This window comes from Scyliorhinus torazame, chromosome 7, assembly GCF_047496885.1.
Source record: "Scyliorhinus torazame isolate Kashiwa2021f chromosome 7, sScyTor2.1, whole genome shotgun sequence".
In the NCBI taxonomy this organism is placed as follows: Eukaryota; Metazoa; Chordata; class Chondrichthyes; order Carcharhiniformes; family Scyliorhinidae; genus Scyliorhinus; species Scyliorhinus torazame.
The window spans coordinates 197503843-197530602 of NC_092713.1; the positions used below are offsets into that span (position 1 = coordinate 197503843).

The 26760-nt window shown below is 43.9% G+C and overlaps 1 protein-coding gene across 2 annotated transcripts in view; it reads right to left on the bottom strand.

The window, feature by feature from the left end:
* Positions 1–23703, bottom strand: part of LOC140426775 (dihydropyrimidinase-related protein 3-like) — a 281060-nt gene extending 257357 nt beyond the window's left edge. Inside the window, exon 1 of one of the 2 annotated variants that reach the window (XM_072511931.1) lies at positions 23156–23703. In XM_072511931.1, the coding sequence (XP_072368032.1) occupies positions 23156–23512 (357 nt within the window). In that variant the 5' untranslated portion in view covers positions 23513–23703. The remainder of the gene's footprint in view (positions 1–23155) is intronic. The other variant, XM_072511930.1, reaches the window with a different exon arrangement.
* Between the last annotated feature and the right edge of the window lie 3057 nt (positions 23704–26760).

Consider the following 26760-nt stretch of genomic DNA (forward strand, 5'->3'; position numbering starts at 1 on the left):
GGGTTCGATTCCAGCATTGAATAACCGTCTGTGTGGAGTTTGCCCTTTCTCCCAGTGGCTGCCTGGGTTTCCACCGGGTGCTCCGTTTCCTCCCACAGTCCAAAAATGTGCAAGTTATGTGGATTGGCCATGCTAAATTGCCTCTTGGTAGCCCAAGCTTAGTAGTACCAATGGTTCTGTGCTTATTTCCCTCAAGTACAGTCACTTCCACTTGAACAAATCATATATCAAAGTGAAGTCTGTCAACTCTTCAGATGCATGTATGTTGGTACTGGCTGTTGGACACACTGATCTGCCTGCCAACCATCCATATGTCTTAGAAATATAGAAAATAGGAGCAAGAGGAGGCCATTTGGCCCTACGAGCCTGCTCCATCGTTCATTATGATTGTGCTGATCATCCAACTCAATAGCCTGATCCCACCTTCATCCTATATGCTTTGTTCCCCTTCACCCCAAGTGCTATATATAACTGCTTCTTGAAAACATACAATGTTTTGGCCTCAACTGCTCTCTGGGGTAGCGAATGCCACAGGCTCACCACTCTCTGGGTGAATACACTTCTCCTCATCTCATTCCAAATGGCCTACGCTGCATATACTGTGACTCCTGCTCCTGGATAACAGCGCGAGAGGAGAGACAGCTGGGACATTGAAAACAGCGCGAGAGGAGAGACAGCCGGGAGAGTGAAAACAGTGCGAGAGGAGAGACAGGCGGGAGAGTGAAAACAGCGTGAGAGGAGAGACAGTCGGGACATTGAAAACAGCGCGAGAGGAGAGACAGCCGGGAGAGTGAAAACAGTGCGAGAGGAGAGACAGCCGGGAGAGTGAAAACAGCGTGAGAGGAGAGGCAGCCGGGTGAGTGAAAACAGCGCGAGAGGAGAGACAGCCGGGAGAGTGAAAACAGCGCGAGAGGAGAGACAGCCGGGAGAGTGAAAACAGTGCGAGAGGAGAGACAGCCGGGAGAGTGAAAACAGTGCGAGAGGAGAGACAGCCGGGAGAGTGAAAACAGTGCGAGAGGAGAGACAGCCGGGAGAGTGAAAACAGCGTGAGAGGGGAGACAGCCGGGACATTGAAAACAGCGCGAGAGGAGAGACAGCCGGGAGAGTGAAAACAGCGCGAGAGGAGAGACAGCCGGGAGACGCAGTGGTTGCTGGTTAAGTGTTTTATTTTTACCTGTATTTAAGTTGAGCGGTTGCTAAACCCGAGACACTACACTTGTAGTGTCCTCCACCCTTCCACCTCCTCTAACCTAAGGGGGTGAGTGAATATCAGGTAAGCTCTTTCTTTCTTTTTCTTGTTTTTACTGCAAGTTATCTAGGGGGGATAGCAGTGCAATGTTCCTCCTGCAGAATGTTTGAGGTAAGGGACGCCGTCAGTGTCTCTGCTGATTTCACCTGTGGGAAGTGCACCCATCTCCAGCTCCTCAGACTCCGCGTTAGGGAACTGGAGCTTGAGCTGGAAGAACTTCGGATCATTCGTGAGCCAGAGGTGGTCATAGGTAGTAGCTTCAGGGATGTAGTTACTCCGAAGAATGAAGATAGATGGATGACAGTGAGAGGGGCTGGGAGATCCCCTGTGGTCATTCCTCTTAGTAGCAAGTATACCGCTTTGGATACTGGTGGGGGGGACTAAGCCACGGTGACCAGATCTCCAGCACTGAATCCGTCCCTGTGGCTCAGAAGAGAAGGGGGAAGAGCAGGAAAGCAATAGTTATTGGGGACTCAATAGTTAGAGGGACAGATAGACGGTTCTGTGGCAATGAAAGAGACTCACGGATGGTATGTTGCCTCCCGGGTGCCAGGGTCCGTGACGTCTCGGACCGTGTTTTCAGAATCCTTAAGGGGGAAGGGGAACAGTCACAAGTCGTGGTACACATCGGTACCAACGACATAGGTAAGAGTAGGGACGGGGATTTAAAACAGGAATTTAGGGAGCTAGGGTGGAAGCTCAGAGCCAGGACAAAACATGTTGTCATCTCTGGTTTGTTGCCGGTGCCACGTGCTAGCAAGTTGAGGAACAGGAAGAGAGTGCAGATAAACACGTGGCTACAGGGATGATAGAGGAGGGAGGGTTTCAGTTACGTGGATAATTGGAGCACATTCTGGGGAAGGTGGGACCTGTACAAACAGGACGGTTTTCACCTGAACCAGAGGCGCACCAATATCCTGGGAGGGAAATTTGCTATGGCTCTTCTGGGGGGTTTAAATTAATTTGTCAGGGGGATGGGAAAACGAGCTGTAGTCCAGAAGCCAGTGTTGAGAGTAGTGAGGTACTGATGAGGGTATCAAGGTCGCAGGAGTGTACCGGCGGGCAGGAAGGTGGGTTGAAGTGTGTCTACTTTAATGCAAGGAGCATCCGGAATAAGGTAGGTGAACTTGGAGCGTGGATTGGTACTTGGGACAACGATGTTGTGGCCATTACAGAGACATGGTTAGAACAGGGACAGGAATCGTTGTTGGAAGTTCCGGGATATAGATGTTTCAGTAAGAGTAGGGAAGGTGGTAAAAGAGGTGGAGGAGTAGCATTGTTAATCAAGGATAGTTTAACGCCCGCAGAAAGGCAGTTCGAGGGGGATCTGCCTACTGAGGTAATATGGGCTGAAATAGGAAAGGAGTGGTCACGTTGTTAGGAGCTTTCTATAGGCCCCCAAATTGTAATAGAGATGTGGAGGAAGAAATTGCAAAGCAGATTATGGATAGGTGTGGAGGTCTCAGGGTAGTTGTCATGGGTGACATTAACTTTCCAAATATTGATTGGAACCTCTATAGGTTGAACAGTTCGGACAGGGCAGTTTTTGTACAGTGTGTGCAGGAGGGTTTCCTGACACAATATGTGGATAGGCCGACAAGAGATGGGGCCACATTGGATTTGGTGCTGGGTAATGAACCGGGCCAAGTGTTAGATTTGTTTGTGGGAGAGCACTTTGGAGATAGTGACCACAATTCGGTGTCTTTCACTATTGCAATGGAGAGGGATAGGGCCATACGGCAGGGCAAGGTTTATAATTGGGGGAGGGGTAATTGTGGTGCGATTAGACAAGAATTAGGGAGCATAAGATGGGAACAGAAACTGTCAGGGAAAGGCACAAATGAAAAGTGGAGCTTGTTCAAGGAACAAATACTGCGTGTCCTTGATAGGTATGTACCTGTCAGGCAGGGAGGAAATGGCCGTGTGAGGGACCCATAGTTCACAAAAGAGGTTGAATGTCTTGTCAAGAGGAAAAAGGAAGTGTATGTAAGGATGAGAAAACAAGGTTCAGTTAGGTCGCTTGAGGGTTACAAGGTAGCAAAGAATGAGCTAAAAAAAAGGGCTTAGGAGAGCTAGGCGGGGGCATGAGAAGTCCTTGGCGGGTCGGATCAAGGAAAACCCCAAGGCTTTTTACTCTTATGTGAGAAATAAAAGAATGACCAGGGTGAGGTTAGGGCCAGTCAAGAACAGTAGTGGGAACTTGTGCTTGGAGTCAGGAGAGATAGGAGAGGCATTGAATGAGTACTTTTCTTCAGTGTTCACCGAGGAGAGGGGCTATGTTTTTGAGGATGAGAGTGTGATCCAGGCGGGTAGGCTGGAGGAGGTAGATGTTCTGAGGGAAGATGTATGAGCAATTTTGGACAACCTGAGGGTCGACAAGTCCCCTGGGCCAGATGGGATATATCCTAGGATTCTTTGGGAGGCAAGGGATGAGATTGCAGAGCCTTTGGCTTTGATCTTTGGGTCCTCACTGTCCACGGGGATAGTGCCAAAGGACTGGAGAGTGGTGAATGTTGGTCCTCTGTTCAAGAAAGGGAATAGGAATGACCCTCGTAATTATAGGCCGGTCAGTCTTACTTCGGTGGTCGATAAGTTAATGGAAAGGGTCCTGAGGGATAGGATTAATGACCATTTGGAAAGAAGCAGCTTAATCCGGGATAGTTAACACGGATTTGTGAAGGGTAAGTCTTGCCTCACAAATTTGATTGAATCCTTTGAGGAGGTAACTAAGTGTGTAGATGAAGGTACAGCAGTTGCTGTCGTATACATGGATTTCGGTAAGGCATTTGATAAGGTTCCCCATGGTCGGCTCATGAAGAAAGTAAGGAGGTGTGGGATAGAGGGAAATTTGACCAATTGGATAAGTAACTGGCTATCACATAGAAGACAGAGGGTGGTGGTGGATGGAAATTTTTCAGACTGGAGACCAGTTACCAGTGGTGTACCACAGGGATCAGTGCTGGGTCCTCTGCTGTTTGTGATTTTTATAAATAACTTGGAGGAGGGGGCTGATGGGTGGGTCAGTAAATTTGTTGATGACACCAAGATTGGTGCAGTAGTGGATGAGGTGGAGGGCTGTTGTAGGCTGCAAAGAGACATTGATAGGATGCAGAAAAATGGCAGATGGAGTTTAACCCTGATAAGTGCGAGGTGATTCATTTTGGTAGGACAAATTTGAATGTGGATTACAGGGTCAACGGCAGAGTTCTGAGGAATGTGGAGGAACAGAGAGATCTTGGGGTTCATGTCCACAGATCTCTGAAGGTTGCCACTCAAGTGGATAGAGCCATGAAGAAGGCCTATAGTGTGTTAGCGTTTATTAACAGGGGCTTGAGTTTAAGAGCCGTGGGGTTATGCTGCAACTGTACAGGGCCCTGGTGAGACCACATTTGGAGTATTGTGTACAGTTCTGGTCACCTCATTATAGGAAGGATGTGGAAGCATTGGAAAGGCTGCAAAGGAGATTTACCAGGATGCTGCCTGGAGTGGAGGGTACGTCTTATGAGGAAAGGTTGAGGGAGATAGGGCTTTTCTCATTGGAGGGAAGGAGGATGAGAGGCGACTTAATAGAGGTTTATAAGATGATGGGGGGGATAGATAGAGTGGATGTTCAAATACTATTTCCTCGGGTGGATGTAGCTGTTACAAGGGGGCATAACTATAAGGTTCGGGGTGCGAGATATAGGAGGGATGTCCGAGGTAGGTTCTTTACTCAGAGAGTGGTTAGAGTATGGAATGGACTGCCTGCTGTGATAGTGGAGTCGGACACTTTAGGAACTTTCAAACGGTTATTGGATAGGCACATGGAGACAAAATGACAGGGAGTGGGATAGCTTGATCTTGGTTTCGGACAAAGCGCGGCACAACATTGAGGGCCGAAGGGCCTGTTCTGTGCTGTACTGTTCTATGTTCTATGGACACCCATACTATCGGGAACATCCTTCTTGTATCTACCCTGTCTATTCCTGGTAGAATTTTATAGGTTTCTATGAGATTCCCCCTCATTCTTCTGAACTCCAGTGAATGCAGTCCTAACCGACTCAATCTTTCTTCATATGTCAGTCCTGCCATCGCAGGAATCAATTTACTTCCAAGTGTATTAGATAGCAGAATTTTCACTAGAGCCATAATAATTGGGCTGGGATTGGGCCAAAGTCAGGGCCAAAACTGAAATCATTTAATACAAAAATTACAAAGTCTCATGCGAACCATTGTACCAGCAGAAGGAAACACACAAAACAAGAGTGAAGAAAAATGGTGAAGAAATCAGGAGAAGAAACTTCAGTTATTTGACTCAGTTGGTAGTATTTCAAGTTTCAGTAAGCGAGTTGTGGGTTCAAGCCCCAGCACATAGCCTCGGTTGACACTTCCATAGAACCCCTACAATGCAGAAGGAGGCCATTTGGTCCATCGTGTTTGCACCAACCCTCTGAAAGAGCACCCTACCTAGGTTCACTCCTCCGCCCAATCCCCGTAACTCCACCTAACCTGCACATCTTTGGACTGTGGGAGGAAACTTAGCACCCCGAGGAAACCCACGCAGACACGAGGAGAACATGCAAACTCCACACAGACAGCCACCTAAGGCTGGAATCAAACCCGGGTCCCTGGCGCTGTGAAGCAGCAATGCTATCAACTGTGCCACAAGTGCCATAGAGAGAGTGTGACCTTGTCTGGGATAACACGTTTCAAATAAATCACTAAACTAATACCCCAACCTGCCTTATTCAAGCAGACATAGAAGATTCAATTAAATTTTTCAAAGAGAACCAGGTTGGATCTCCCCAGTACCCTGACAAACTTCATTCTCTTAACCACCACAGTCACAAGACATTCATCTCATTGCCTTTGGTGGAAGCTTGTTGTATATAATATTTTTAGCTATGGTTGCAACCCACAAATGGAACTGCACACAAATAACTCCTTCTCATTTTCAAATACCAGTTTCTTTTCTTTATTTATTCTTTCACGGGATATGGTTATCACTGGCAAGGCCAGCATTTGTTGCCCATCCCTAAATTGCCCTTGAACTGAATGGCTCACTCGACCATTTCAGAGGACAGTTAAGAGTCAATCACATTAGATCTGGTGCCAAATGTAGACCAAACTAGGTAACAATGGCAGGTTTCCTTCCCTGAAAGAAATTAGCCAACTAGCTTGTTGTCATTTACGACAATGGATGGTCACACAGAAGGCTAGCTTTCAATTCCAGATTTGTGATAGAATTAAAATTCTACCAGCTGCCATGCGGAGGATTTGAATTCATGACCCCAGAGTATTAGCTGGGATCTCTGGATTACTCATCCAATGACATTACCACTACCCCAGCATCGCCCTCTTGAAAACTTGACTGAGTAAGCGACAGTTCCAGCAATTCAGAAAGGTTTGCTTTATTTTTGACCTGTGCATGAGTACATTAGGGTGGAATTTCCACACAGGGTCTCTGAATGGCCTCCTCCAAAATCATTAGCAAATTCTAGGGTTTCCGTGGAACTTCCACCACAGAGAGGGCAGATGATCAATCAAGAAAAGCCAACACGGACACGGAAGTGAATGTCAGTTGGTTTTATTGGTTTGTCGATTCCCTCTCCTAACTCCCTTGACTTGGTTTAAAATCATAGGAGGTCTTGGTGCATTTGGAACATTGGCCCCCTTCCACCCAAACTGTCCAAGTGGATGGCACGGTGGCTCAGTGGTTAACATTGCTGCCTCACAGCGTCAGGGGCCCGGGTTCAGTACTGGCCTTAGTTGACTGCCTGTGTGGAGTTTGCACTTTCTCCCCCTGTCTATGTGGGTTTCCTCCGGGTGCTCCCATTTCCTCCCACAGTCCAAAGATGTGCAGTTTAGGTGGGGATACGGGGATAGGAGTGGACCTAGGTAGGGCGCTCTGTCAGAGGGTTAGTGCAAGCTCAATGGGCCAAATGGCCTCCTTCTGCACTGTTGGAATTGTATAGTTCTATTTGATGGACACTGAATGGGTGACAGTACATTACCACACAATGTTATGAGTCTCTTTGTAGCAACAGCATGGGTCTCCTTTAATGGTAGAAGCTGGTAAACATGTGGTTGTAGTAAAACAATTAAAATAACAACAACATTTACATATATATATAAACGTACACACACATCCACACAGACAAATATATACACCTACATATATGTTCACATATATGTATATACATAATGGGGGTCAGCTAATTCAGCTGGTTGGATGGCTGGTTCATGATGCGGAGTGCTGCCAACATGGGTTCAATTCCCCTACCAGTTGAAGTTATCTATGAAGGCCCCACCTTCTCAACCTTGCCCCTTGAATGTGGTGATCCTCAGGTTAAATGACCACCAGTCAGCTCACTCTCTCAATGGGGAGAGCAGCCTATGGGACTACGGCGACTTTGCTTTATATACATAAAAATGAGAGGTGAGCTTATTGACACACATAAGATCCTCAGGGTACCTGACCAGGCTGGATGCTGAAAAGATGTTTCCCCTTCTGGGAGAGATTAGAACGAGGGGACACCATTCTGTCTCCCATTTAAGATGAAGATGAGATTTTGTTTCTCATGAGTGTCATGGGTCTTTAGAATACTCTTCCCCAGAGAGTGGTAGAGACAGTGTCATTGAATACTTTTAAGGCAGAGGTAGATAAATTCTTGACTAACAAGGAAGTCAAAGGTAATCGTGAATTTGGTGTTGAGGCCATGATCAGGTCAACCATGATCTTATTGAAAGGCAGGGCATGCTTGAAATTCAAATGGCCAATTCCAGACCCCAATTCATATGTTTGGATATATACACGCATACATACATAGGGATATATATCAAATCCAGATAAGGAGATATTAATTCAGGCGACCAAAAGCATAGCCAAAGAGGTAAGATTTCAGAAGGAGGGAAATGAGGTAGAGAGACAGAGAGGAGAAGGAAGAGAATTTCAGAGCTTAGTGCCTAGGCAACAAAAGGCAAGGCTACCAATAGTTCGGCGACTGAAATTGGAGATGCTCAAAAGGTCAGAATTAGAATAAAAAGCTGACAGAATAAAGTAAAACCTGCAATGGTTTTTCTCCATCGGAAAGTGTAATCCATTTAAAATAAACAGTATTTTTTTTAATATAGAGGAAAGGTCATGCTCTTTTTCTAAACTTCATGCTGGAGCCCATCCAAAGTGTTCAAAGGAATATCCCTCCTTAGTTGCATCCACAAGGACTGCATTGTGTCCTTTGTAAATTATGCTTTGCACTTACTTCGGAATAAATGTGCATCGTTGTTTCTACAATTAGCACCAAGCTATGGTTACCAGTACTTAAATGAACTAAACTGGTGAGGGCATGATCGCAGCAGGGAAGGCACTGCAAGAATATTAATCTTCCTGCCTGCCTCCCTTCCTGCTTGCATCACCCTTTGCCCCTGACAAAGGCTACCCTTGGATCCATTAACAAAACCCTTTCTAACTTCCTACTTGCTCTCCCTTGGCCATTCACAACATCACTTCTGGCTGTTCACAGCTCCCATGTTATGGCCTTAAACATGTATTTTCCGATCAAGCTATACCAGTGAAGAATTAGGTACTGCATCTTATAAGTCATGGTTGATGTAGCTCTTTTGAACTTGTCTTTGCATTTATTTAGATTTTTACCTCTTCCAAGATACAACATGACAATTAAGGGGGGAAGAGTTATTTGCGGTGATGCAAATAACATCACAAAGGTAGCGGTGCAGACGAGATAGACCAAATTGACTTTCCTGTGCAACACTTCTGCTTCTTTGTACATTAAGCCTCATATGAGATCCCACTCCTTATGTTCCCTTGATAAAATTGTCATGCCTACAGCACCAACAAGAACATTCATTTATATAAAACCTTTAATGCACATGATCTGCCAAAGTACTCAGGCAGATGTGCAATGCAGTATCAGAACCGATACAAAGAAATGTTGGAACTAGGAGAGGTAACCAAATGTTTGGTTGACTGGCTGCCGAATGGTGAGAAAGTGATGGCCAGGAGAGATAAAAGAAAAAGGTTGGAGCTCCTAAAGTTGCAGGGGAAGTGGGATGGTATTGCTGGATTTCAAGATGGGGATGTTATTTTTAAATTTAATGTACTTGGGGGGCAGGAACTAACACAGGTTAGTGAAAATATGGATAATAGGTGATTGGGAGATAGGATGCAGACTATTTAATTTTTTGGCAAATTGAAAGGTAGAAAATGGAAGGTCAGCATGGAAGATATTGGAAAGATCAAATTTAGAGGTAACAAAAGCATGGATAAGATTTCAACAGTGATGAAGTGTAATGGGGCAGAGGTAAGCAATGCTGCAGAAATTTAAAAATATGGATTTGGATGAGGGTTTGAAACTCAGAACGGGAGAAAAAAGTATTGTTATGGGCGAGGCGTTTTCAGAGCCCCAAAATGTATCCTGGAGTTCAACCAACCTCTCCCTTTAATGGATTTGTTGCTTTTCCGAGCACACGGATTTTTACCTAGCTGTGCGATTACAATTATGGACACGTGGGTTTTTAAACACAAAACACTGTTTATTCCATGAACTCAACTTAACATCTGAAATAAGCATTGGATCTCTTAACACCCCTTACTTCAAAGATAACTTAGAAAATATTGCAACAGTTAATAACTCCTTAAAATGTTCCTTCAAACTTCCAAGAGACTTAACACCTTTAAACAAAATCACATCAGGTTAAAGGTTTTACTATTATGAGTTTAGATCACCCAAATGATCCAGAGATGGTATTTTGTGGCAGACATCATAGCTCACAGCAAACACAGACACACACAAGCTGTTTTCAAAACTGCAAAACTAAAAACATGCAAAACTAAACTGCAAAATGGCTGACCTGACCTCAGCCCCACCCACTCTCCGACATCATTGTTTTCTTAAAGGTACATTGCTTAAACATCCATGTCTTAAAGGTACCCTCGCATGACACCTCCCCCAAGAAAAAAAATAAACCATCAACTTCAAGATGGTTTCATTTTTCACTTTTGCACCATCCACTAAGAAATGCACACAGTAAATATGCATTTTCATTTAAAGAAAACAAAACACACAAACAGGTATAATAATATAGTCCAATTTTCTTTGTTCTTCTTCCTCCAACTGAAATCCTTCTCGATTGACAGTCTCTTTGAACAAAGTCTCTGCACGATCCATCCATTCCTCTACTCCTCGGCATTTCTCTTTAGAATCAGATACTTTAGTTCAATCTGACCACAGAGTCCCTTGCAATTCTCCAATACAGGAGCATTGGTGATCACAGCTTTCAGGCAGTCAAATGCCTGTTGAAGGTCCGCTGTCCATTGAAATTTTTTAGGTTTCTTTAACATCAGTGGAGTAATCACGCCACAAAACTTTTTGCACAAAGTTTCGATCAAATTCATTCATGTTAAGAAATCGCATTATTTCCCTTCATCTTGAGGATAACGGAAACTCCGCAAGGAAAGTGATTTGGGCTTCTCCAAATTCACTTTCGGCTAGGTCCATCACCAAACCCGCCACCTGAAGTCGATCGAAGAACTCCATACGATGCTTTAAATGTTCTTTCCATGTCTGGAAGTTGTAAATAAAAGCAGATTGTCCCACTTTCTCAATGCAATCCTCAATGGTGGGACAGGATAAGAGTCCGTTCTTGTAACTGCACTCACCTTTCTATAGTCCACACACAGCCATTGGGTACTGTCTGGTTTAGGTCCCATCACTATGGGTGAGCTCCATTGGTTGCAACCCACTTCAATTATGCCATTCTTCAGCATACTCTCAATCTCTCTGTTAACCTGTGCCAATTTTAAAGGGTTAAGTCTATATGGATGTTGTTTGATAGGAACAGCATTTCCCACATCTACATCATGTATAGCCATTTTAGTACTTCCCAATTTATCTCTACCATCTTGCCCATGTGATATCAATAACTCTTTCAGGTCAGTTTGTTTTTCCTCTGGAAGGTAACTTAACAATTCATCCCAATTTTTAAGAACATCCTCATTTTCCAATTTAATTTGAGGTATGTCAAATTCACAGTCATCTGGATTTGGTTTGTCACTTTGAGTTAGAATCATTAAAACCTCCTTTTTCTCTCCTTCCCTTTCAAAGTACCTTTTAAGCACATTCACATGACACACTCGGTGAGTCTTCCTTCTATGTGATGTTTTTACCACAGAATTCACCTCACTTAATTTCCTTTCAATCTGATACGGTCCACAAAACATAGCTTTTAAAGGCTCCCTTACCACTGGTAACAACACTAAAACTTTATCCCCACTGGCAAAACTACGAACTTTGGATTTCATGTCCGCGACCCGTTTCATCACATTTTGTGCAACTTTTCAAATGTTGTCTAGCCGATTCACCTGCTCTATTTAATCGTGCCCTAAAATTTGACATGTAATCCAATAGTGTAATTTCCGATTTCTCACCAAATTTTTCCTTAATCAATTTAAGTGGTCCTCTTACCTCATGACCAAAAATTAGTTCAAAAGGACTCAATTTGGTAGACTCATTAGGTGCATCCCTAATTGCAAACAATACGAATGGAATTCCTTTATCCCAATCCTCTGGATAATCTTGACAATACGCCCTCAACATTGTCTTTAATGTCAGATGCCACCTTTTTAACACCTTCTGCGATTCTGGATGGTCCGAAGTTGATTTAAATTGTTTTATTCCTAAGGGATCCATAACTTCTTTGAATAACTTTGAAGTAAAATTTGTTCCTTGATCCGATTGAATTTCTGTGGGTGGTCCATATCTAGTGAAGAATTTAAGTAACTCCTCCACAATCCTTTTAGCTGTAATATTACGTACTGGAATGGCCTCTGGAAACCTAGTAGACACATCCATTATAGTCAAAAGATATTGATTCCCACTTTTTGTTTTAGGAAGCGGTCCTACACAATCGATTAGGACCCTTGTAAAAGGTTCCTCAAATGCTGGAATGGGTATTAAGGGCACTGGTTTTATCACTGCTTGAGGTTTCCCTATCACTTGACATGTGTGATGTGATTGACAAAATTTAACTACATTTTAATGTAGTCCAGGCCAATAAAAATGTTTCTGGATTATAGCTTGAGTTTTCCTTATTCCCAAATGACCTCCCACTGGTACCTCATGTGCAACTCGCAACACCTCCTTTCTATATCCTATCGACAATACTACTTGATGAACTTCTGCCCACTTTTCATCCGCCTGCATGTGTAATGGTCTCCATTTTCTCATCAAGACATCATTTTTACGGTAATGACTCTGGTATACTCTCAGATTCCTCTTCCGTATATGCTTTCTGATATATCCGTTTTATTTCTACATCTTTCTGTTGTAACTCCGCCAATTTTCCTGAACTAAAAATATCTGCCTCATCCTCCACCTGTTCTTGTTCTTTTTCAACCATCTGATCAAAAATCGTTTCTGATAATTGCACTTCAACTTCATCTTCACTCTTTGATTTCTCCTCTTGTCTTAACCTGTGAATTTGCGACCTTGTTACTACACAATCCGGAAAAATCCCAGGATATTCGCCCTTCAACACTTCAATTGACTGATTTTCCACTGGCTTATCAACCACAGTAGGCATCACTCCCACCTGCAATCCAGCTATATCATTACCAAGATAAACTGTATTCCTGGACCAGATAGTTTATCTATTACTCCTACTACCGCTTCACCACTCTTCACTGGACTTTCCAACCTTATCTTATATAATGGAACACTACTCCTCTCACCCTGAATTCTACATATCACCACCTTTTCTGGCAACATTCTTCCCAAACTACATAATTCCTCATCTCTTACCATTAAAGATTGACTAGCCCCCATATCTCTTAAAATTGTGACTTCTTTACCTACTCCTCCTGATACACATGAGTAAACTTTACCCACATAAGTAAATTCTTTAAAGACATCTGGCACCTTCTTAACAATTACTTCTTGAACAGACTGTACAATCGTTTGCACCTCCTTCGCTTCCCTTGGGCTTTCCTTTACCACTCTAACAAACCCCACTGTCTTATCCTGTTTTACCACTTCAGCCTTCCCCGTGCTTTTCTTCAACCACCAACATTGTGACTTTACATGGCCGAGTTTATTACAAAGAAAACATCTGAAACTTTTCATTTATTTTCCACCCTCCTGGATTTCTTTTTAAATCTGAGGTACACTCTCTTTATTGTCTCCCATCAGATCACCTTTACCTTTACCACTTGGGTATTTCTCATGTCCCCAGTTTCTATCCCTCACCGGCTGAAACTGATGTCGGAAACCAATCTTTGATTTATGAACTAATTCATAATCATCTGCCATTTCCGCTGCTAATCTCGCAGTTTTAACCCTCTGTTCTTCCACATGAGTTCTCACTACATCAGGAATTGAATTTTTAAACTCCTCCAAAAGTATAATTTCTCTGAGAGCTTCATACGTTTGGTCTATTTTCAAAGTCCTTATCCACCTATCAAAATTACTCTGTTTGAGCCTTTCAAATTCCATGTATGTTTGACCAAATTCTTTCCTTAAATTTCTAAACCTTTGTCTGTAAGCTTCAGGCACTAGCTCATATGCACTTAAGATGGATTTCTTCACCTCCTCATTCGTTCCAGATACCTCCTCTGGTAGTGATGCAAACACTTCACTAGCTCTACCTACCAGCTTTGTTTGAATCTGTAACACCCACATGTCCTGTGGCCATTTCAGTTGGTCAGCTACCTTCTCAAATGAAATGAAAAAGGCTTCCACTTCCTTCTCATCAAACCTTGGCAATGCTTGGACATATTTAAATAGATTCCCACCAAGCCTTCGACTATGATGCTCTTTCTCACTGTCCTCATCACTATCATCCAACTGTACATTTCCCTTTACGTCTGCCAATTTTAACTGATTGTCATGTTTCATGGCCATTTTCTGAAGTTCAAACTCCCTCTCTTTATCTTTTTCCCTGATCTGTACCCCCCTTTCTTTTTATTTTTGTTCTGCGAGGGCTATTCTTACTTTTCTCCTTTCTTCTCTCTCCTTTTCCTTTTCGCCTCTCTCTCTTTCTCTTTCTTTTCCTCTCTCTCTCTTTCTTTTTCCTCTCTCTCTTTCTCTTTCTTTTTCCTCTCTCTCTCTTTCTCTTTCTTTTTCTTCTCTCTCACTCTCGTATGTCAGCCGCTTTAATTCTTTCTCATGTTCCATTTGTTTAATTTGAACTGAATTTTTGCCATTTCCAATGAGTCAAACTCTATCTCAGGCAACTTTAAATGCTTAACCACCGCTATAATTACCTCATCTTTTCGCATTTTGTCAGGTAATGTTAACTGCAATGTTCTTGCCAAATCTAACAGTCTTCTTTTTGTTTCTGTCCGTATGGTACTACGTGTGACATTCTCCACCCCCAAAAATTTCTGAGCCTCTGAAAGAGCCATTGTTCACAACACTCTCCCCATTAATCTAAAATACCACACCGGAAAAGCAACATTCCTTCACTGTCTTTAAGTTCACAAAAGCCAATCCAATAGATAGACTTTTATCCCCCTCGAGCCCCCAATTGTTATGGGCGAGGCGTTTTCAGAGCCCTAAAATGTATCATGGAGTTCAACCAACCTCTACCTTTAAGGGATTTGTTGCTTTTCCGAGCATACAGCTTTTTCCCTAGGTGTGGGATTACAATTATGGACACATGGGTTTTTAAACACAAAACACTGTTTATTCCACAAACTCAAGTCAACATCTTAAATAAACATTGGACCTCTTAACACCCCTTACCTCAAAGATAACCCAGAAAATATTGCAACTCCTTAAAATGTTCCTTCAAACTTCCAAGAGACTTAACACCTTTAAACAAAATCACATCAGGTTAAAGGTTTTACTATTATGAGTTTAGATCACCCAAATGATCCAGAGATGGTCTTTTATGGCAGATATCACAGCTCACTGCAAACACAGACACACACAAGCTGTTTTCAAAACTGCAAAACTAAAAACCTGCAAAACTAAACTGCAAAATGGCTGACCTGACCTCAGCCCCACCCACTCTCTGACATCACTGTTTTCTTAAAGGTACATTGCTTAAACATCCATGTCTTAATGGTACCCTCGCATGACAGTATATTTCACAATGTGATTCAATCTGAACTTTTGGCTGATGATAAGTATATAAGTAAGTTACAAAGTGGAAGGGTAAGCTAAAATAAAGGTCCAAAAACGTCAGTTTTATGGAGCTTTTGTAGATTGCTGACTTGCATGGTTTCAGACTGGGCTCACTGATCTTTCAGCATTCCATGTTGAGTTGACTTAGAGATGTTGACATGATTTCTGTTTTTTCTTTTGGAGTTGGCAGGAGCTGGTTAAATTCTTAATATGCTGCCTGCTACAAATGGCTGGTAAGAAAACAAGCAGGGCACAAATTTGCATGAGAGAGTGAGTGCCTAATCAGGATTCCTGCCCTTTTGCATCTGTCCTGGAGAATGGCATTTTCTTGTAAAACAAAGGTCAGTTTGCTCATCACATGATATCCTTTCACAAACTGACCAGTTACCCAAACATAGCCATAGCAAGCTGATTCCAGATCCATTGTTTAGACACGATTAGATTATGGCTGGTGGAGTCTCTTCAACAGCCAGGGTCCACTGTCCAAAATGATTGGACGGGATTCTCCGTAACGCCGCACCCGTTTTCTAGTGCTGCGAGCCCCTGCTGGCAGCGGAATCCTCTGTCCCAGCAGCCAGCCAATGGGGTTTCCCATTGTGGGCAGCCCCATGCCGTCGGGAAATCCGCAGGCGTGAGTGCACTGCCGGTTAAGTGGAGGATCCCGCCGACAGAGAATCCAGCCCAATGTGTCTAATGACTTAGTCCACACCCAGTTGAATACACAAGTGATGTGAGGATGTTTTGTGAATGGATTACAACATAAGAACATAAGAATATAAGAACTAGGAGCAGGAGTAGGCCATCTGGCCCCTCGAGCCTGCTCCACCATTCAATGAGATCATGGCTGATCTTTTGTGGACTCAGCTCCACTTTCCGGCCTGAACACCATAACCCTTAATCCCTTTATTCTTCAAAAAACTATCTATCTTTATCTTAAAAACATTTAATGAAGGAGCCTCTACTGCTTCACTGGGCAAGGAATTCCATAGATTCACAACCCTTTGGGTGAAGAAGTTCCTCCTAAACTCAGTCCTAAATCTACTTCCCCTTATTTTGAGGCTATGCCCCCTAGTTCTGCTTTCACCCGCCAGTGGAAATAACCTGCCCACATCTATCCTATCTATTCCGTTCATAATGTTATATGTTTCTATAAGATCCCCCCTCATCCTCCTAAATTCCAACAAATACAGTCCCAATCTACTCAACCTCTCCTCGTAATCCAACCCCTTCAGCTCTGGGATTAACCTAGTGAATCTCCTCTGCACACCCTCCAGTGCCAGTACGTCCTTTCTCAAGTAAGGAGACCAAAACTGAACACAATACTCCAGGTGTGACCTCACTAACACCTTATACAATTGCAGCATAACCTCCCTAGTCTTCAACTCCATCCCTCTCGCAATGAAGCACAAAATTCCATTTGCCTTCTTAATCACCTGTTGCACCTGTAAACCAACTTTTTGTGACTCGTGCACTAGCACACCCAGATCTCTCTGCACAGCAGCATGTTTTAATATTTTATCATTTAAATAATAATCCCTTTTGCTATTATTCCTACCAAAATGGATAACCTCACATTTGTATTCCATTAGCCAGACCCTAGCCCATTCACTTAGCCTATCCAAATCCCTCTGCAGACTTCCAGTATCCTCTTCACATTTTGCTTTACCACTCATCTTAGTGTCGTCTGCAAACTTGGACGCATTGCCCTTGGTCCCCAAATCCAAATCATCTATGTAAATTGTGAACACTTGTGGGCCCAACACTGATCCCTGAGGGACACCACTAGCTACTGATTGCCAACCAGAGAAACACCCATTAATCCCCACTCTTTGCTTTCTATTAATTAACCAATCCTCTATCCATGCTACTACTTTCCCCTTACTGCCATGCATCTTTATCTTATGCAGCAACCTTTTGTGTGGCACCTTGTCAAAGGCTTTCTGGAAATCCAGATATATCACATCCATTGGCTCCCCATTATCTACCGCACTGGTAATGTCCTCAGAAAATTCCACTAAATTAGTTAGGCACGACCTGCCCATTATGAACCCATGCTGCGTCTGCCCAATGGGATAATTTCCATCCAGATGCCTCGCTATGTCTTCCTTGATGATAGATTCCAGCATCTTCCCTACCACCGAAGTTAAGCTCACTGGCCTATAATTTCCCGCTTTCTGCCTACCTCCTTTTTTCAACAGGGGTGTCACATTTGCTAATTTCCAATCCGCCGGGACCACCTCAGAGTCGAGTGAATTTTGGTAAATTATCACTAGTGCATTTGCAATCTCTCTAGCCATCTCTTTTAGCACTCTGGGATGCATTCCATCAGGGCCAGGAGACTTGTCTACCTTTAGCCCCATTAGCTTGCCCATCACTACCTCCTTAGTGATAACAATCCTCTCAAGGTCCTCACCTGTCATAGCCTCATTTCCATCAGTCACTGGCATGTTATTTGTGTCTTCCACTGTGAAGACCAACCCAAAAGACCTGTTCAGTTCCTCAGCCATTTCCTCATCTCCCATTATTAAATCTCCCTTCTCATCCTCTAAAGGACCAATATTTACCTTAGCCACTCTTTTTGTTTTATATATTTGTAGAAACTTTTACTATCTGTTTTTATATTCTGAGCAAGTTTACTCTCATAATCTATCTTACTCTTCTTTATAGCATTTTTAGTAGCTTACTGTTGCTCCCTAAAGATTTCCCAGTCCTCTAATCTCCCACTAATATTTGCTACTTTGTATGCTTTGTCCTTCAATTTGATACTCTCCCTTATTTCCTTAGATATACACGGTCGATTTTCCCTCTTTCTACCGTCCCTACTTTTTCTTGATATAAACCTTTGCTGAGCACTGTGAAAAATTGCTTGGAAGGTTCTCCACTGTTCCTCAACTGTTTCACCATAAAGTATTTGCTCCCAGTCTACCTTAGCTAGTTCTTCTCTCATCCCATTGTAATCTCCTTTGTTTAAGCACAAAACACTAGTGTTTGATTTTACCTTCTCACCCTCCATCTGTATTTTAAATTCTACTATATTATGATCAATCCTTCCGAGAGGATCCCTAACTATGAGATCCTGAATCAATCCTGTCTCATTACACAGGACCAGATCTAGGACCGCTTGTTCCCTCGTAGGTTCCATTACATACTGTTCTAGGAAACTATCGTGGATACATTCTATAAACTCCTCCTCAAGGCTGCCTTGACCGACCTGATTAAACCAACTGACATGTAGATTAAAATCCCCCATGATAACTGGGTCATTCACACTCATCTAAGTTGACTGTCTCTAAACGGCTACTTCTAGTCAACTCGACTCTATTCTATTGGCTTTGGCATTTGGTAAGGTATAGCAATGCAAATGTTCAGCCATTTTAGAAGCTGTTGTTTTAAGTCATTTAAAATGCTGTTGTTTGGTCTTTTTATTTAATCGGTGGTCTCAGCCCACTCAATAAATGTAATTTTAAACACAGAACATGGTTTTTATAATCGTGTCAAAGGCTAAAATGAGCATAGTTTAGCAAAACAACAGCAGAGGAGTTGCAAAAAATACATATGCAGTGGACAGTGAATTGGAAATTTGTAAATTAATTAGAGGAAGCGTTGAGGGAAAAGAATTTTCCAAAGGCATGTGCTGAGGGAGGTGAAGTTGGGAGGTGGACTCAGAATCACATATTTAAGAAAGCCTGGTTAAGAATGATATTCTCATCCATCACTAGATGCAGCTGGACCACATGTAACATTCCACAGATAGTTCATCAGGTGGTCCAGCTACCCTCTTCTGCAAGACTAACCTTGAAGTAAAGACATTGCAAACTCTTGCCAATGATGGGCAGCATTTTCCAACCCTTTCCTCCAATGTCTCTGTCCTTACATTTAACACCATCATTTCAACAACTGATACTGTCTGCCTCAGTCTGTCCCTTCTCTCCTTACACAGACCTACCGCAGTTGTCATCAAGCTCATCTTCTCCACCCTACGCATTCTGATTGAGCTCTTAGCCCCATGATTACCTTTCCTTGCCCAATATCCTCAAACATTCCCATGGCTTCTTCCCTCGGATAGTATTCCTCCTCCTTTCAACAGTGTTACGCTATTCCTCAAAATGTCTGCTTTCAACCATTCCGTCTTCTCCACCTTACTGCTTTGTCTCTAATCTCCCTTCCCTCTCTAAAGTCCACAAGAATGACACTGTTTCTTGGTATACCCTCATCTTTCCCAATCTATGCTTGACTCTCTTCAGTCCACAGTATGAAGACTGCTCTGGTCAAATTGACCAGTAACATACTTGATACCGCTCCTCAACCTGTTGGTACCATTTTCTCTATTAGGTTGTTTCATCCACAGTGTCAATTGTGGCTTACATCGGAACATAGGAATTAGGAGCAGAAGTAGGCAATTGAGCCCTTTGAGCCTGTTTTGCCATTCAATCAGATTATAGCTGGTCTCTTCCTGGACTCAAAGCCCCCTTCCTATCCTTAGTTGATTAGACTCTCCCCTCTACATTAGAAGTTGTGGATACAAGCCCCAGAAGAGACTTGAGCACAAGCTCCAGGATGATACTGAAGGAGTACATCACTGTCAGATATGGAATCTTTCAGATGAGATGAGAGACTGAGCGCTCATTTGCTCTTTCAACTGGATGTAAAAGACACTGTGACACCATTTCAGAGAAGAGTTGGGGAGTTATACCCAGTGATCTGGGCAATATTTATCCCTCAATTAACATCTCAAGAAACAAAACCTGATCATTATTACATTGTTGTTGGGATTTTGCTGTGCGCACATTGGTTAACACACTTCCCACATTTTTGCAACAGCAACTTCACTTCAAAAGTGCTTCATGGACTGTAAAGTACTTTGGGATATCTGGAGGTCATGAATGATGCAGCAGAAATACTAAGTCTTTCTTTTTCGAACGTTTCATCTATGGGCACCATATTTACTCACTTCTGTACTTATCCATTCTAACAATACAGTTATTGTAATAACTACTCCACCCATTCCATCTTGTGTACATGCCCCACACTTTCTTATCTTTCTCTTGCTTTCCTTATCTGCATTTGGTTCCTCACTGGCTTGTTTGTAGGCAATAGGTACTTATACAATAGATTTATACTTGTACATTGACTCCCAGATCTATCTCCATGCCACCATCTTTGGCTCTGCAATTATCACTGTCTCTGAGCACTTGTTGAACATTAAGTCCTGAAGAAGTCAAATTGCTGTAAGCAAAGAAGAAAACGATCGCTTTCAGCTGCCAGCAAAAAGTTCTACACTTGCCTTGCTCGCCCAATTCCAATCCCCTCCGCAGGTAATTTTTTAAGCTGAATATCATGGTTCACAGGTATAAGAGTTCTATTGAAGTTTACGTTGAACTTCAAACCCGAGATCCTACGTATCACCAGCCTAACACTGCCTCGTCTGCACCCTTGTTACCTCCAGGCTCCATTTTACAATGCTGTTCTCGCTAGCCCCCTGAGTTTCAACCGACACAAACTCCAACTCCTGCAATAAGTCCCAGCCCCCATCAGCCCTGTCCTCCCTATCGCCCAATGCACTAAACTCCAAATTGCTCATTTACAAATCTCTCCATGACCTTCCCTTTAACACTACCATATGTCAAGGCACATCATCCACTTCTCCAGATAATCTCTGACACCTATGCGTCCCTCTCCACCCAATGGTGGTGCCTTTTGCTCAATTCGACCCTGCACTCTGGAACACCTCTTGCCTGGTATCCCCCTTGCCTCTTCAGAACACTGGGATATTAGGCATAGGAATAGCCCATTCAGGCCACTCGATCGTGCTCTGCCATTTAGTACCATTGGGGTGAACCTTAATAGCTGGTCTAAGGGCTCCTCCAAACTTCGCTCTCTGACCCTGCACCCGGAGCTGCCTCTCCCTAACTCTTTTGCTATGTAGCGTCCATTTTCATCTTCCTAAAGCACACTGGGGCACTTTCCTTATTGAAACCACTACATCAATTCAAGCTTTCATTTCATCACATAAAATACAGCAGTAAAGTCGAAAAAATGTGGGGGGTTTTACGACCAAAAGGCATAGAGATATCTAATTTACTTCGCAGGAATTCAGAGACAGGCGAGTCAAAATTCACACTGGCTGGATCAAACAAGACGGATGACAAGCGTTTGGGAAAGATTTGCCCATGAAAAGATTGTGAATCAGTCATTTGGCTAGTCTTATCCTGTGTAACTACAAGCTGGAATGGGTCACCTGTATACGGGACAGTCTGCACCATCTAAAATAGTGGACCTGTTGATGAAAAAATTTGAAGAATGTCCTTCCCCCACCTCGTCCCCCAGCTCCCCTCCCCTTCACCCGCCAACACATTGGAAACAGCAGTTGCCAGAATAAGAGGGTGGTCGTAGAGTTCAAAGTACGGTCGAATCTTTCTGATAGACCTGGGAGAATCTGGAAACAATTTAAATCATACGCCCTGGGAGCGTTTAATCAGGACTTGTAAGTGCAAGAGAGAGAGAAATAGTTGATTCTGCCCCGAGCAAATGCCGTATTCAAATAGGTAACCAAGAAAGGTTATTGTGCGTGGACCAAAACTGGTCCTTCTGGAGGCTCCAAGGGCAGGTCACACTCTGGGTTCCCAGTACTGGATGGCAGAGTGCGGCAGTCCCTGCTTTCCAGAGGTTCCCCCAGAGGAAGGACCGCATTTCACTACCGCAGTGCAATTCTCGGCTGCTGCCACACTGTGGCTCTACTTCCTTTGCCTATTCCCCACCGTCTCACCTGTCAGCTCCAACCCCCCCCTTCCTCCCTCCCTCCCGCCACACACAACACACAGGAGCCGGGCGAAAAGGACCGCCTGCTGTCTGCAAAGAGCGTCGAACAACCTCTGCACCAGAGAACCTCGACTCAGCTTAGCAACACTAACGTGTGACAAACACACACAAAAACATTGCTTTGTGTGTGGCAAGAGGACGTCTGCAATTTGCAGCAAACACGCAAAAAACAAATTGCACTTCAGTTTATTTTCTCTTTAAAAAAGACACAGTTCTCCAGGCTGCAGATAAAACGAAAACAACACGAACCAATGCAGTATTAATTAATGCAGAACTCACCAATGAGCAGCCTTAGCAACAACTAACCAATGCAGCATTGACCAACAACAATGAATACCGAACTAACCAGCGCAGGACCAAATCACTCATCCATTTTTGACGGGGATTGTTTATGTCTGAGGTTTTGTTTGTTTATTTTTTTTAAAATCTCCCTTCCCTTCCTTCATGTTTCTCAAGAAGACGTGTCTCTCAAAGCTGCTGGCCCCTCGCACAGACCATTAATGTGAGAGTCAGTGAAGTTTGGTGCACTCAAATGACTCCACAGTCGCTATCATTGGACAAGCAACACGCCTCCCTGATCCGGTTACTGAAGTCACCGGTCACAGCCTGGGCTCGACTGAATAAAAAGCCACCTGACAGGAACATGCTATTAAACTAAACCAATATTCCACATGAAATAATCCACCAGTAACAATTTCACACACAAATAAAAACACACAAAAAAAACAAATAAATAAACCTACAGCTGCAATCTTTGAACTTCACCAAAAGCACAGGAAATGTTTCACACATTATTTTCTGTCCATTATGTAACTCTCAAGTTTCATTTACCCAAATCTCGCAGATTGAACGTATTTTCTTAAATACAATAGAAAGTTGAACAAGTATTTCGCCTCCGCCTCCAGTTTGATTTGACTGTCAGATGTAAGCTGGTCAAAGGCAGATAGAAAGAGGCTGATTTTACCTGCGGGTCATTCCGGTTCTGGAGCCTTTCTTTGCCGCCCGCAGTGATGATCTGGACGCCGGGGTTCGCGGCTCTCTCCGCGGTGTCCGAGCTCTCGCTGGCCGTGTCGCCGGACCCCTCGGTGTCCCGGGACGAGTCACGTCTGGCGCCGCCGTCGCTGCTGCTCCTGGAGCTCCGGGAACTCCTGCGGCCAACGCTCAGAGCATCGAAATCCAGGGTCTTGCTCTCGTACGCTCCCTCCACCGAGCAGAACATCCCTCCGTACTTCTGCCGGGGGACCTGGGCGGTCGTGCCAGGCCGGGCCAGATAGAATGGTAGGTCATCTTCCTTGTCACAGGTCCTCTTGCCCTCGGCCATTGATCTGGGTGGGCTGGTGACAGTGTAGGTGTGGGGCTGTGTGGCTCTGGATGTAGATGTTGGTGGGTGGGTGGTTGGATGGGGGGAGCCAGAAGCTGAGCCGCTGGTGACACACTGCTCCTAAAAAAATCCCTTGACACGGAAGTGATAACGCGTGAGCACTGCACACTGAATGGATTTTATTTAAAGTGCAGTTACCCACCCCGCTTGCCTGGCCTTTCGGCAGGAGACAGTCCGCCTGTGAGCAATTCCAGGCGCCATCTCTTCAGATTGGGATGCGGACAAGTCGCCACCGAGAGGCCAAAACTATAGTGACATTTGTAGGGGGCGAAAATAGTCCACACCTTAAAAAAAAATCAGAGCCAGACTTCAGCACAAGCAATTGTCAAAGTAGATTTAACACACACAGATACAATTCCCTGTTTCACAGCATTCAATTCCAAGATTTACACCAATCATTCCTTAAAGAGGACTGGGGGGGGGGGGGGGGGGTGGAGAGAGAGAGAGAGAAAAAAACAAGAGTTTTCTTCATCCGCTCTCCCCGGTCACGTTGGAACAAGCTTTTACGATCCAATTTACTTGTAAATGAACTGCTGGCTCAGAAACACAATGCAGGTCCTCCCCTGATTTACCAGCCTAGTTTACAGTTGTAATCTCGGTTAATAGTGTTATGGGATCCTCAAGGATGTTAGCCCAGACTGGTTAAAAAAAAATACACACACAATGAGAAACACAGTACTGCATGATTAGCAACTGTGGCTATTACAGGGAGCTGGGGCAAGCAGCGAGGGTGAGGGGTGGGGGTAGCGATTAAAAGTGGCCACCACAAGATGGACGGGCCGACTAGCCTCCCTTTGTGTGTTGCAAGATTCTAAGGTATAATATATAAAGGTTAAAGTTGGCAGAAGTTTGCAGAATGAATGAGACGACACGTTTGATATCTTGCACAGTTGGTGCTTGCGGCTGGATGTGCAAGGTCCAGGGAGAATCATTTTGCTGCCTCCCCTTCTGAACAAAAGCCCTTTGTTTTTGGTGCTGCTTCAAACATTATTCTCTCCCTCTATCCATTACATTGCAAACTGATCCATGCCATTTTATCAGGCACCAACCCTGTTTAATGTATGATGTTCTGCAGGTTATTCGCCCCCAAGGTCGACCAGCCGGGAAGTTAAAGTCATCTTCGAATCGTGATCTGTTAAGCAAGTTAAACAACAACAAAAAAATACTCCTGGTCGGTCAGGCTGTCAACTAATCCCGAAAGACAACACAACATGAACTGCACAAAATCCAAATCCCTCCGGAATGTGATTGATATGGACAGGTTGGGTCGATTAATAATTCCCAAACTTAAGCCTGCAAGAGTCATCTGGCCTTTTTCAGGTGGATTTCAAGGGATCACGAATATTTTCGATATTTAAATAAAAGCGTCTATTTTCTTGAACAAAATATTTTAAATAATCAAAGCCAACTCCCCACTTTAGCAATTTATTTTTCATCACGCAAATCTAAAGGCTAAATAAATACCTTGAGATCCAGACCAGACCTGCACCAATTGATTGGTTTCATTTTGAGAGTAACCTTACTTTTCTTTTTCTCACTGGCTCCCACTGGTTTCTCATGAGGGCATCGTTGTTCACTGCGCCTCAGGAAGAGACGCCAATTGCATTCCAAACGCGCGGCCTTTGCCGTTGCCTGGCCAGGTTTGCATCCTCCCCTTCGCCCTGTACACAAGATGCGGCGCTCCCAAAGGGAACTGTCCATTCAGCACCCTCATCGATCCGCCCGGACCCATCCAGCACGCCACCCCATCGCAGCCACTTAACCATCGAGTGGCCACGCCACCGCTCTCCCGAACTTATCTCAAGGCGAGGGATGTTCCCCCAATCCACAGGCTGCCCAGCTTTCCCCTCCTTCTGTTGCCACCTTTTTGCAGTGGTGTAGGCAACTAAAACACTTAGCGTCGACGCCATCAATGTCTGGGTGTTCGGCAAAGTCACTCTGATGCGAACTCACTTTGCCGAGGGCTTCGAGGTCCTTGACTGACGATAAGGTAAATCCCAATAGGAGCAGGGCAAGTTAATATTTCGGTTGTAATATTGCCCCTTGACCTTGTTTGGCTATTTCGGAGGGTCAGTTAAAGGGTCAACCACATTGCCTTGGGGGGTAGAGTCACATGTAGGTCAGGCCGTGTAAGGGTAGCAGATTTTTTAAAAAAAGGTCAGCACAGTGGCTAGCACTGCTGCCTCACAGTGCCAGGGACCCAAATTCAATTCCGGCCTTGGGTGACTGTGTGGCATTTGCACTTTCTCCCCGAGTCTGCGTGGGTTTCCTTTGGGTGCTCCGGTTTCCTTCCACAGTCCAAAGATGTACAGGTTAGGTGGGATTACGGGAGTTGGGGAGCGGGCTTAGGCAGGGTGCTCTTTCGGAGGGTCCTTCTGCACTGTAGGAATTCTATGAAATATCTCACATTACAACAGTGACTACACTTGAAGAGTACTACATTGACTCATGACGATCATTCAGACGTCCTTAACACACGATTGAGGAGCAGGAAGAGACCATTGGGCCTCTTGAACCTGCTCTGTCATTCAATAAAACCATGGCTGATCTGATTGTGGCCTTGACTTGATATTCCACCCTTCTCCAGCAACCTTTGACTTCCTTGTTAATCAAGATTCTATCTACCTTCACCTGAACATTTCAATGACCCTGCCTCTACCGCCCTCTGAGGAAGAGAGTTTCAAAGATTCGCTGCTGCCTAAAATAAATAAATCATTCTCATCTCTGTTACAAATGGGAGAGGCCTTATTTTTAAACTGTGTCCCCCGAGTTCTGGTCTCCCCCACAAGAGAAAACATTCATTAATAATCCACCTGCCAAGTCCCCTCATGATCTTCCATCACATGTTTCAGTAAGATCACCTTTAATTCTTCTAAACTCCAATGAATACAGGCCCAGCCTATCCAAACTTTCCTCATAAGATACCCCCCCCCCCCACCCCAGATATCAGTTGAGTAAACCTTCTCTGAATTGTTCTTAACTCTGAGGTCATGAAAGACATTACGTCTTTCTTTTAATGAGAGGATTGTAATATTAAAACCTTGACCAAATGATTTTAGTTATATCCATGCCCTGAAGTCTACTTTCACTCTTTTCCAACTCCAACTGAAGGGTGTGATCCTCTCGACTCCACACACAGGTTGCCACTTTGGTCCCTCATGGCATTTACTCTTTGTATCCCTTTTGCC